The sequence below is a fragment of the Ptychodera flava genome, chromosome 3 (genome assembly GCF_041260155.1).
Source record: "Ptychodera flava strain L36383 chromosome 3, AS_Pfla_20210202, whole genome shotgun sequence".
NCBI lineage: Eukaryota > Metazoa > Hemichordata > Enteropneusta > Ptychoderidae > Ptychodera > Ptychodera flava.
Genome location: NC_091930.1, coordinates 48,831,520 through 48,845,289, shown reverse-complemented (window position 1 = coordinate 48,845,289; position 13,770 = coordinate 48,831,520). Strand labels below are relative to the sequence as shown.

At 37.8% G+C, this 13,770-nt stretch overlaps 1 protein-coding gene and 2 long non-coding RNA genes across 3 annotated transcripts; 1 reads left to right on the top strand and 2 right to left on the bottom strand.

The window, feature by feature from the left end:
* Positions 1 to 290: 290 nt before the first annotated feature.
* On the bottom strand, positions 291 to 2,583 carry LOC139127025 (uncharacterized). The gene is made up of 3 exons (XR_011550892.1): positions 2,496 to 2,583; positions 805 to 908; positions 291 to 363 (listed from the first exon to the last, which is right to left on the bottom strand). It is a non-coding gene; the product is annotated as an uncharacterized lncRNA (long non-coding RNA).
* Positions 2,584 to 3,628: 1,045 nt separating this feature from the next.
* Positions 3,629 to 4,637, bottom strand: LOC139127017 (uncharacterized). Its single transcript, XR_011550890.1, has 2 exons — positions 4,456 to 4,637; positions 3,629 to 4,058 (listed from the first exon to the last, which is right to left on the bottom strand). It is a non-coding gene; the product is annotated as an uncharacterized lncRNA (long non-coding RNA).
* A 1,838-nt stretch (positions 4,638 to 6,475) lies between these two features.
* LOC139127006 (uncharacterized) lies at positions 6,476 to 10,613 on the top strand. Its single transcript, XM_070692940.1, has 2 exons — positions 6,476 to 6,737; positions 9,269 to 10,613. The coding sequence occupies exons 1-2, from the start codon at positions 6,622 to 6,624 to the stop codon at positions 10,581 to 10,583; spliced, it is 1,431 nt and encodes a 476-aa protein (XP_070549041.1). The 5' UTR covers positions 6,476 to 6,621; the 3' UTR covers positions 10,584 to 10,613.
* Positions 10,614 to 13,770: the final 3,157 nt, after the last annotated feature.

The following is a 13,770-nucleotide window of genomic DNA, read 5'->3' as shown; positions in this document are numbered from 1 at the left end:
TGCAAATAATAAAATGCAGTGCAGTATTTACTATTCCTTTGACTGACACCCCCCCCCATATCCCTCTTATCGGACATATCCTATTCCCCTATTAAAAGTTATTCTCCTCCTTCATCTCATGGTTTCAGTAATAAATCGTTTGGTCATTGTGTCATTGTGAGTCGGAATTTACAGTTTTGAAAATTTTGCTGTATCATATGTGAAATTTGACCTATTCCGTTCTCGAGATTAAATATGATTTTTAAATTATCTGAACTTATGTAGATTTCTGAAAAGAGACTCACAAGATTCTTGTGCCCCACCAGCTGCCATTAAACGACGCTCTGATTCTTTGCGTCTCGTGGGCTGACCACTGGTGTAGGTCTGGTAGTCAATAATGAAAGTGTAATGCCGAATCAGTATCATATGGTTATTATTTCTGTCTGTTTTGCTGTAGCATGTCGTGATGGTTTCGACGTTTGCTTTTTTAACAAAGTCACTTTCAGTCAAATTTTAAGAATGCATACACACAGCACGGAAAGGGCGGCAGCGATCGCGCCTTAGAAGTATTCCATAGATATTATTTGTCAGGTATTTGTGTACTGTAAAATATTATTTCATTTTAGGGCATCACTTTGTCTTTGCCGCTCCGAACGTTATAGTGTCGCAATAAGGAGGGATTCGAAACATGCACTGACAATTTTGTTTTTATCGTAGACGATTTCCTGGCAGGGTAAAACTTGAATATAGAAATGCTGTGAGTGCTGTTAGTACCGAACTTACAGCATTGAATTCATCAAAACAGTTTTAGTGGCAGAAACCTACCGTTTGTGTTTTCCTGATTTTGTGTCTTCATGCGGTATTTGAGAGTCGTTGTGTGTAGGATTACCCCGATTCTGACGTGTCCCTTCACCATGATACAATTTCCTCTTCATATTGACATGCAAATAGGACAATATACAGGGAGGAAGTGGGCTTTATTGAGAACACGACTTAACAGAAGCGCTTCAAAGTGAGAAAAGACCATGCACTGTACATTAATTTCATCTTGCAAATAGGCAATTCTGAGTATTATAAACATATTTGTACTATGATTGGTGAGTTGAAGTTACCTTATAAATCCCGAGAGGATCAAGATTTGTTTGAAGAATTGCAGTAACTGGTCGAAAGAACTACTGAAGATAGCACTGTCAGCTAGGTATTCGTTTAAAACTTTGAAGAGCTGGCCCACACAAGTCAGAACTTGATATGATTGACAGAGGGCCGGAACACATGTCAAGTTTGAATGAGCGAGAAGCAGAACCGTGACGTCTGGTCAGTAAGGCGTTGTTTTGACAACGATATTAAATCAGGAAGGATTTTATCGTTTTTGTACCTAATAATGGAACAATTTACATGCCAGAGAAACGGTTTGCATGATATTGATTCAAAAATACCCGTCTGACCCGCACTGACTGATCGTTAGATAACTCACTTATCTGTCTTCCTCATAACTGGCCTGGCCGTTAGTGTTACTTTACATACAACTAAACAAATAAAGCTAGTGTTTAAGGAACAAGCGGTTCAAAAGTCGAAGAACGTGAACGACAGCTATTCTACCTAAACAAATATATCACCTTCTAGTCGGTCTGTTGACAGTCAAAGTGCAAACATTTTGCTCACTCGACTGTGTCCTCACCACCTGATCTGTAATCACCAATACCTGTCAAATGACCTTTGTCCCTGGCAAAAACGTCTGCCTCCCTGCACATATCATATGAGCAAGCAGCCACTGACAGTGCTATCGCGTTATTATGAGTTTTGTTGCTGAAATCTCTGGCGATACCGAGGCTCTCCCTGCCATAAAGATACCTCAATTTTTTGTCGGTTGATGGCGAAGAGTACCAAATAAGTCCACAACTCAACTATAGATATTGGCGTTCGAATCGAGGAATGGAGTGCAAGTAGTATGCCGGCCGTAAAAGGGTTTGATAAGCTGCACGCTTTTTAGCATTCCTCGATTTTCATCGCCATTGGCAGTTTAATTTAGTTAAACCTAAACCACACCAATAGTAACAGTAGATGATATTTAAATTTGGGACACCTTAAATTTGCTCACCTACGGGCTTAGCTACAAAGATGTGTTCGCTGAAAAAGACATGTATTACATATCTTGCATGATGCTGGCCCAAAGCTGGTTGACGCGACGCCTTTACTCTACCCACAAAGCTGTCAAAATATTTCCAAAGGTTTAATTGCTCAATGATCAGGCTATGTGTACCAACACCCCACCTTTAGAAACACATGTTTAACGGCTTATCTGTCTCCTACGTCACCTTAAATGTCCAAAAATAATCCCGCCGATGAGAATTTATTACTGCTACGTTGCCAAACATGCTGTAATGGCTGCTTAGTCATGCGCCATATTGTGGGTAACTCGTAGAGGTTTTAACGGATTCTTTCTTTGTAATCCGTCCCTTCCATAGAGTAGTTGAGGTGTAAACTTCCAAAAACCGAAATGTATGTAGTTGACGTACCTTGCGAGTTTGCCCGGGGAACGAGGTTTGCAGTTCTATTGTTTTGAAATAGAAGAGCTGTATTATGGCGGGTCAATCAGTTACATGACGTATTTGCAATGCATTGTGGGAATACATTTGAGTGCAGTGTTTATTTATAGCTGCCGAAGCAAGCAATGGACGTACCTATGGCCTGACATTGATATGCAGTTCGTCATTAAACGCTTTGAACGAGTAATAGCTGCGCTTCTCTTGTTCTTAAATGCGTTGTGCTTTGGTGAAATGTAACAATTTTGTATTGATCCGACTCGTGTGATCAACGCTTTCAGATACTCGGTCAAAGTATAAAACTTGATAGCTTTATCAGCAGTTCAGTCTGTATACGTCGTTTGAATGTGCGTACTCCCCGTGTTATTCGACACAACTGTAAACAGGTGCAGAAAACGGAGCTATTCACCGAAAAAGCTATTCCGAGAGCAATCATTTGAGGGCAGGGGAAATTTTAATTTTGCTTGGGCAGGGGACATATTTTTAGGTGGCAGAGAGCAGATTATTAGTGTTTTGGGTGTTTTTTGAGGGTGTGGGGGGCAGGGCACATATCGGGTGATCGGTCTGGGGACTGGGATTGGGGAAAACCGAGGAAAGGGGAAGTTATTTGTAAAACGGGGACAGGGGAAGTTGAGCCTATGTATAAAGTTAAATATATTGGTGTTTCCTGGGAGGGGGACACACAGCAAGTGCTTTTGCCTGTTACGAAATTTGTTTACATGGCAGGGGAAAACTGGCAGGTTTTTTTCACCACAGGGCAGGGGAGATTTAAATGACTAAATGATTAAAATCAGCATCCTGTAATTGTAGATAACTCTTAGTGAAGAGAGAATAGATTTGAACTAATGTGTATCAGATAGCTGTATCTTGAAAATTAATTTATACCATGTATCTCAAGGACAACTCAGCGAAAATATACATTTTCCTTTGACTTATAGTAAATGTTAACACTTCATCAATGTGAATACGCTTTTTCATCTTAAAAATATATTAGACAATCAATTATTCAGCAGTTGTGTCAGTTCATTTGAAATTCCTAATTGTTTGAGATATTGCAAAAGGCCAAATTTGAAAATGTGTGATGTATTTAGTTTTACAAGGTTCCATTCTATTCATAACTTTCTTCAGTATTTATTGTGCAGCATAGAAATGAGTTTTTAAGCACAGACTGTCTTTTAAGTATTTATCAAGAGCCCACATGAACTACAGAAGCGTCTGTATGTTACGTGATTTGAACCCGTACATCCTTAGTTACTTACGTCCACCATGTCATTACAAGGTTATGAAACACAGCTTATGTCATTTGTATTTGGTTAACTGTAGTTTCTAACACTTATTCTGTACTCGTTCGTGACACAAACTTATCTGCATCATCGTCTATGTATAAACATAATCGCATAGTTGGTGAACTGAGCATTATTCGTGCGGGTCAACGTACCCTTAGTGTCTTGTGGTCTCATACCTACAGCGTTACTTTGAATCAATGGCAGTTTGAGACACCCTTTGCACCCTGTATTGTTACTGGTGGTCTACCATCTGTCAATAAAGCAAAACACACACTGTGGTTATCAATAGTGTGATAGAACTGCTGTTCTCAGTGCTTCATAACTGAGTCGTTAAGCACCGAGACAGCCGAGCAAGCGTGGATGTTAGAAACGAGTGTGACTAGTAATCAAGCTATCGTTTTGAATTTACGACACGTCTGCTTACTCGTCAGTGTGTCCCCTAAAATTGTATGAAAAGTCAATATCCTCACTTACAGATCGATTTGTTTGGTTCATGCTCATTTGAGTATAAAGCGAATGTCGTATAAAAGGTCAAAGACTGCAAATTTTTAAGGCAAGTTATTTCAAGTTTGCTTGATAGCAAAGTTACGGTAGTAGAGAGCCGTGAAACTCCGGGTATAAACTCGATAAATATAGATGTTCCTTACCCAGAATTACGTAGTGTACATTTGGGGATAGGGGTGTTCCCCTAATTCAGTCCACTACTTAGGAGTACAATGCTTCATGAATTCGTAATCCGCGTTGCTATATTGCACTGAACGAATCCAAATGACGATTGAGGCATTTACGTCTGCGTTCAATTTGATGGAAGACTAGGCAACGTGAAAGATATGTGTAGTGCAGTCATGTATTGACGGTACTGTTGTCGGCGATGTCACAACTAGAATGCTAATGGTGATTGAGTATTCGATTGACCTTTTTCAGGTCACTAGTCTGTTCACCCATTATCAGTACGGATACTGAGATACAGAGGAATTCGAACACCTGAGTTCTGTTTGTAGTGTGCACGTATACATAAGTACCGCCAGACTGGAGCCGTCAACATCGTAGAGCGATAAATTACGGAGTAAACGCCTGATACAAATCGCTGTACAAGCCTGACTGTTTATGATTGCAAGGGGTTCATACAAAGTCAGAAATATCTAGTGAGATATCATAAGAATTATAAATGTCGAGAGAAGAAACAAAGGAAGGCTTGACTCTGATGCTGCAGGAATTTAGAAAAAAAAGGTTATTTGGTAGCTCGTATAGCTTTAGTTTAAGCCGGTGATTTTCGTGTATTTCTTGCCATTTGCGTGAAAATATACAACTGAATTACATGTGATACGTGAATCAAGACCAATCTTGCTGCAATAGTTCAATAGGAACTACATATTGATATTAAATTTGTTCACAAAGCAAAACACTCCATTAGCAGAAATAATAGCTAAGTTCGAACAGCGAAGATTTTGAATTACCGACTTAGATTTTCAGCATTCTTAGTCATGGTGCCAGCCACTGTAGCAGATTCGTGTGTCGTGATATTTTGCCTGGTGCCCCTCTTCGATTGCATGGTATCTGGACATTGGCCGAGGATCATTGAAAGAAGCAAGACCATGATGCTTGTTAGCATGATTTTATTTCAAGTAACACGTAGATATTGATATATTGTGTGATGTGCATAACATGACATTCTTTATGTTGTTACGTTTCGAAACATCAAAAAGACACGGCCATTAAGCAGACTTTCACTGAAAAGCATATTGTACATCATTAACGACACTCTACAGCAGAGCAGAGGCAGTTCAGCTGAGGATTAAAGCTCGACTTAATAAACACCACATGCCACAGCCTAGAGACAGAAACTTTTAATAGAGACAGGCACGGAGTGAGTAAGAGAGAATTAAATACTTTGCTAAAGCCAATATCTGTGCGTTTAGGAGTGAAAACAAAGCAGGAAATTTAGAATGTGAATATAGCAGAGTCACTAGACCTCAAGAAAGACTAGAATGAATACCTTAATGCGATAGGTCCACGGTATTCAAATTCCTTTCTAAACTGCTTGGCTAAAGTATGTCATCGTTTTTTCATCCGCATCTGATGTTCTGATAATGTACATTTCTAACTCGATATACAACAGGCAGGATGACTGTAATGTTTGCTAAGAAATTGTCTATTTTAATATTGGCAAAATATATAACCCAATTCACACTCAAGCCTGGCACAGTCAAATGACCTCCGACTCTATAATACGATATGGAGACAATGAGTGAGTGAATCAGTGAGTGAGTGATGATGATGATGATGATGATGATGATGATGATGATGATGATGATGATGATTTTTGCGGTGCTAATGATTCCTAGGTTACGGAGAAGAAGAAGAAGAATAAAAAGAGAGAAGAGGAGAAAAAAATGCAAATTACTAGAAGAAGTCTTGATCATTTGCACTTGATTTCATAGTTGTAATCGTTTTTCTGCAATATCAGTCTGTATCATCGAATACAATGTTGAAGGAGAGCCGTATCGAATAGCGTCTAACCCACAATGCACTGTAGAACGTACTTCATATGTTCTTTGCTAAATGAACTATTTTCACCGGATTTTATCATAGCAAATACATGCATGCGATACTATGTAGTGTTTTTATGCCAGTAGAAAAGTTAATAATTTACACAAGCCTTTGTCACGAGTTCTATAGCTCTAACACAATTCAGTGTTGTTTCTGTGTTTCTCTCCGACATATCCGGGCTATCTTTCATCAGAATTACATCATTCTTGAGCGTCTCAGCCACTTTTGACATTGAATTTGATTTGTTCTGATCCTGAGTTGACATGGCAAGCTCTGACGTAAGACCAGGTACTTCTGACAGCAAAGGGGGTGTACCTGCTGAACACTCAGATGGTAATGGCGGCCGACGTGACAGTACAACGGCAACAAAGACCAAGGGGTAAGCTATGCATACGTTTAGTAAACTAGTAGTAATTAGGCAATGCCTTATTTTGTCTCAAGACTCGCGACCAATGATGTCCACGCGTTAAATTAATTTATTTACCGTGCATGTAATGGAAAAGCCGTGGGAAATTTACAACATCATATCAAGGCCCTTATACCCTACAATTCAAGAGACAGTATTCAACCATTGGGCTTGCCTTCTGAAGGCTGCAATTGAGGTGACACTAGCGCCCTCTATAGGTGGATGTCTAAAGAGTAGAGGTGGGACGTGAACAGCGTTTTCAAGTTTATCATCACTAGGGTATTCTAATTGACCAACTAATTCCAGGCGATAAGGTAAATTTGATTTGTTAAAAATAGCCTTAACGATAACTAATTCAGGGAATTTTCGAAAGGCAGTGAATGAAATAAAGGTAGAGGAAATATTACCCATAGATATCTAACCCAGAGTCGTGCATTGCAGCTATACGTGTTGCATATTTGGGAAATCTATCACAATTCATATTGGGTGTTGCCAATAAAGGGTTTGTAATAGTATGTATGTCTCTGAAGTCGGTAAGGGATGAAAAGCTTTTTTCTTTTGATGAATTGTATTTAACAGCTTTCCATAGTATTCTCAAGTTGCCGCTTCCACGATCGGTTTCTGGTTCATATCATCGCGGTAAACCATCCATTCATGGCAAGACTGACACGATCCTCCACAGATTGACTTGCGCTAGCGATACAACAAGCTAGTGTCCTGATTGAGATATTCCAGTATATGACTCAATACGCATGCAGTCATGGTAAATCGCGGGGAAAGTGACTGACTTTATGGGACATTGTTGAATACATTCAGCCGTTTTTTTCTAGTGCGCACAAAGTTTTCCTAATATTTGTTACATCATCTGAACCCAAAGTATCAAAGGATCTTGTACTTGACGATTATGGGGCAAAGTTACAAATTCTACACCATCTTTCTATTCATCTTCGAACGATTTAAGCTACTCGAGATTTGCAAACCAATCTTAAAAAGGCCTGCTTCGTATTTCGATTATAGTGAAACAGTAAAAAGTTCGTGAATAACTAGCAAACAAACTTTATTGAAGCATCATGAATACATCGAAAGAGTCTCGGAGACCATTCTGATCACAAAGTACGGGGATGGTGACATCAGATTGGACGCATTGTTTCAATAGGTCACACCAAAACAGTCACTGAGCGATTGCCTTTGAAGTTTGGTGCATCAATGACGAATCGAAGAAAGAATAATCAAGTCATAAATTTCGCTGTTACCTTCTTCATGTCGCAAGATTGAAGATGATAGTTTTATCGTATGTATTCGTGAAAAAACTATTCGTAATTGGCCAGTATGACTTTGAACTTACCGCTTTGGAATTACAACAATGTTTGAGAGATTGAATTGACTCAAAGGCCGTCCATTATTCGAACCCCATTAGTTTGCCTCTTCACTCATACTTGTCTTATATATCAAGCTTAGGCTGAGCGCCTGCATTGCATTGTACACGCATTTTATTTCTAGCAATTTCAAATGGATGTAATTTCCATTTGTTGTGGATGAGGCACATGTGTAGATCAGTTCAGGTCTGCAAGTGATGTTATGACTCTCTCTCTCTCTCTCTCTCTCTCTCTCTCTCTCTCTCTCATATATATATATATATATATATATATATATATATATATATATATATATATATATATATATATGTCATAGTGATGTCTGTCTGTCTGTTCGTGTGTATGTGTGTGAATGTGTGTCTGTGTCTGTGTCTGTCTGTCTGTCTCTTTACACAATAACTCAAAAACGCTTGAATTACATGAAACTTTTCACAGATCAAAATCTCAGAACAATACGATGATACTGTACGTGTCATGTCAATTATCTGCTCATTTGCACATTTAATGAACTTTTGTAATTAGTGACATAACTCTGAAATTCCTTCACCAAATTTGATGACACATGCAACAAATGTTGATCTGATATATATCTAATTGTACTTAGAAGCATCGGACAGTGTCAAGTTAATAAATAGCTCATTTGCATATTTTATGAAGTTTCGTAATTAGTCATATAACGCCTAAATAAATCCACCAATTTGATGAAATTTGCTGCAGATACTGATCCGACAGCTATCTAACTGTGGTCCAAAGCAATTAGTAGTGTGAAGTTATTTAAGGGTTCATTTAAATATTTAATGAACTTCTTAATTAGGTATTACGGCACCAAATTTGGTGAAACCTGCTAAAGATATTGATCTGATAAATATCTAATTGTGCTATGAAACATTGAGCAGTGTCAGTTAATTAAGGGTTCAGTGCGAAGTCAATAAACAGTTCATTTACGTATTAAATATAGCGTTGTAATTAGTAATTTAACTCTGAGAGTACTGTGCGAAAGTTGATGAAACCTGCTACATATAGTGATATAACAGATATCTGATTGTTCTGTGAAGCGTACTACTATTAATGAACCTGTTGTAAAACACGTGAGCACATGCAGTTCACATCTGGTTTTTTCGTTGACAGCAATATGGTAAAGAAAGCGTTGATCGTATCTGACCGATGGGGACCATCAATTCATGGAGGAATCACCGATGCTCTTCATGTAGTGATCAAACTACTGCAGGACATGGGCATATCTGTCCATTGTACAGCTTTAAAAGCAACACCAAAAGAGGAAGCAGATGCAAGAACGCTTGGAGTGACTCTTGAACTTCCGACAAAGGAGGGCTTATTCCAATTCAGAGAGCCAAATGGTGACTGGCTGCTGTGTCCTAATGAATACTATCCACAATTAGAAGAATTATCAAATGTCAAATTCGTGTTTGGCTTCAGTGCGTTCACCTCAATACCTACCTTCAAAATCCTGAGTAAGGTGTTTCCGAAGGCGTCTTGCTATCTGATCAATCTCTTTGATAAAGATGACATAACCCCCTTAATTGTCGGCTGCAGTGAGGAGGAACTGGAATTTCGAAAGCGAATCATGTCAGACGAATTTAAGAATGCAAAGTGTTCATTTTCTGTCGGAGAACGTGTCCACGCGGAATACAGCCAGCTTTATCACAGCACCAATCAGCAGCTTCTTTCGCCAATAATAAACGAAGAATACTTAACGCCTCCAAGATCAGATAAACCACCGATACTCAAACGCGAAAAATTCAAAATTATATCCGTTGTCCAGGAATACGAGTTTGAAGACCCCGAAAAACTTGATGTTGCTATAAAGGCGGTAAACGATGCAGCTGAACTAATATATCAGTTCAACAAAACTCCTTCGGTATGGAAAATAATAGGAATACCACCAAGTAAGGAAAAAGAGATCGCGAAGAAGCTAACATGCAGCTCAAAATTGAAGATCACGCCTAAAATTGTGACAAGTACTGAAGAACTTAACAATGAACTGATGTCATCTCATCTTGTATTAATTCCGCCATCTACGACAAGTTATGGTAACCTTACTCTGGCAGCTATGTGCGCAGCGATACCCGTAGTCTATCCTGAAGGGTCGCACAGTGATGAGATTGTCAGTAAACACATAGATATGCTCGAAGCGACAGAATGTGCGATAGATATGGATGAAGACCCACAGGACTTGACAGCGCGAATAGTGTCAGTCATAACGAAATACCCGACAGCATTTCAGCGTGCAAAGATAATAAGAGATCACATAAAGGAAAAGGTAGCCCAGGATCTGCGGAATAGCAATGGAAGTTTTGTTGCCTCGATAACTGCCGATATGCAAAGCACCTCTCCACATGGGGACGATCAAGACACAGAAACTGAATCCACCGTTGAACACAAAGGTACCAATACTTCACACAGTACAAGGTCTTTTGGGTGAATTAGGAAGTGTGTATGTGTATCTGCAGGGGTGTGTGCTTGTGAGGCAATATATACCTTAAGGTTGTCTAATAATATTGAATACAAAATTGTATAAACCATTCACTACCTGTGGCCTTAATTTTTATTCTGAAAATAAATTCTACGTTACACATATTGGGGGCTTTTAAACAGAATATCAGACAGCGGATTTCTACTGAAGAATCACAGTTGAAAATTGGGCTATTGTATGATCATATCAACTGCATATAGTGCATTACTTTGTCAGACGTTAATGTCTCATATCCTTACAGGATTTCGATTATTTTTTATTTTCGTGTGAGATGTATTCTTTGAATATTACTTTTGTGTGTAGACAATGGCGCGAAGGAATAACACTAAGGTGGTCGGGAAACTTCAAAACTTCAAGTTACACTATATCTCTGCAGACTGTATTTCTGTAGCTGCTTCGGTTGCCTGTTGAGTCTAGTTAGAGGCGCAAAACCGGTTTAATTCATTAATACGATTACCGCTACATTTGTTTGATAAGGAAAACATCGTCCTTGTGAGAAGTAATGACTGATTTGTTTCTCTGTTTATAGGTGACGGCGAGGATTTGATGGAAGGAGACAAGTCAATAGCATCCGACAGAAAGCATGAAATAGAGATAGCAGAACATAGAGTCGATGCAGGTATCACATCAGTGTAGGGAAAAAACTTTCTAGTGTATGAAATTCAACGTTACCATCATTTCTGAAAACGGCCATATTTATTGGCCGGTTGTTCCAGAATGATACATAACGAGTGACTTCAGTGAAATTAAGCAAGTATAATACGATCACGCCATGACTCGATGGGGCGATCGCTGCTACGCTGGTCTACTAGTTAGGCAAATGTTTTTTTTATTTTTATATCAACGTGTCTAAAGACTGATTTTCTGTTATTCATGAATCACTCTATGACCTAAAATACTTTTCTTTTTTGGTGCTAGAGTAACTTAGAGAGCAAACGCATTTACATAGCATTATTATCGATAACTAATAATTTAGAATGAGATATATAGCAAAAACGACATAATTGTATTTTATTTTGAAATATTATTTTGTTTCAAGATGTAGCTGAGCGACCTACAGAAAAACCACTACGAGTGAGAGCAGATGATAAAGAAAATTCATCTGAAGAATCTGTTGATCAAGAATGTAAAGGTGGGCTTTTTCTGACAATGTATGCGTAGCAAACCACATAAGGGATATATATATATATATATATATATATATATATATATATATATATATATATATATATATATATATACACATAGTCCTCTCTGGGAGAAAACGGCGCTCGTTCGTTAAAAACCAAAACAAATTACTTAAAATTCAACGTAATCAGTCACTTAAGTTTCATGCTTTCTTCCAAAATTCAATTATCAGGCAGAGCTACTAGCTTTTGTTTATTTTTTCTCATGTGTACGGTCGTGGGTAGTGTTGAAGTTCGAGATTTATTTTGTGACAACATTTTGAGACCAACTGATGTTGGCAGAATGTGCAGAATGTATAAAACGTGAGTAAGAGATATGAACACTTTTTATTGAAGTAATGCATGTATATATTACTTTGCAGAAAATCTACGTCGTTCAATGGGAGAAAAAGTTATTCAAGGTTCAGTGCCTAACCGAGATCATAAGATTATGACCTCTTCGAAGTTCAGCTTTACACGACGTATTCCATTTATCCAAATCGTTTCTGTTTTCGTGGCCATCATTGCAGTGATATCTCCGTTTGTAGTTGGTTTGGTCAATAGAATCCTACTGGCATTGTTCCTTGCAGTAGTAGCACTTTGTTTTAACCAGTTCCATCGAGGTAGGGAGACATATAGCCATAAATATAAAACCAATACATATAATAAAATCAGTTTGTTTAGTAAATATGATCGAAGGTATGTATGTATATATGTATGTGTATATGTATGTTTGTATGTATGTATGTATGTATGTATGTATGTATGTATGTATGTATGTATGTATGTATGTATGTATGTATGTACGTACGTACTGGCGCACGGATGATCGAAGGGATGGATGGATGGATGGATGAGTGGGTGAATGTATATATATATATATATATATATATATATATATATATATATATATATATATATATATAAAAATTTATATTTATATTTCTATATATTTATATATTTACATAAAAGTTGCTTGAGAAAGGATTTTACAATTTCATCTCTACAACATTGTTTTGTGAGCCCCTGGACTCACTCGAACGAATATTTCGTTTATATTTACACAGTATGTGGACTTTACTAATAAATAGATATTAATAAATACAAGAAAAACTTCCCTCTTATTATTATCAAGAGAACAAGTTACCTCGTGCACATTCAAAACTTTTGGTTTTTTTCTAATTTAATGACAAAAATCCTGGGTCGCTGTCGAAGAATAATAAGAACATGTCGTCAATACACAATTTCGTTATTTCTTTTGTCCAAAGTCATGCCTGCATTACTGTAATCATACCTAAATATCATATATCATGACATTTGAACTTAACTCTGTCTTTAGGCAAAGCCGGTAAGACTGCAGCTGATGTCGACAAGTCGAGGGTATCCGACAGAAAGGATAAAACAAAAAAGGAAGAGGATGAAGTCAATAAAGGTAACTCTAAACAGCGCTGTAAATGCCATATTCTATTTCTGAAATGGATATATCTGTTGATTCTCGTTCAGGGCATAAGAAATGGTCTCGGCAACATCTAGCTAATGCCACTCTTTTACTTAATTGATATAACTGTATTGGATGACGGCAACGAATATTTCGTTCTGCGTTGTAACAAATCTTACAACGAAATATAATCACATGGCATTTATACTGATGATAATATTTGATTTCAATTGTTCATAATATTGCCATTAATATTCAGCTGCTTAGGATAGATTTTATCTGTAAGATATATATGTGATGTAAAACGCCAATGTTCTGTAACGTATTCCTACTGCTTTATTCAGCAGCTGAGCAACCAGGTAGCGATGAAGACATGGCCGAGAGTACCAGTGATAAGAATTCAAGTACTGGAAGAATACGACGGAAAGGTAAGTAGATCGATAGACAATATTTGTTTGGTGGTGACACTTTGAAACCAACTCAGAGCGTTTCTTGAACAGCGTTGATTTATCAGCATTCAATATTTATCAAA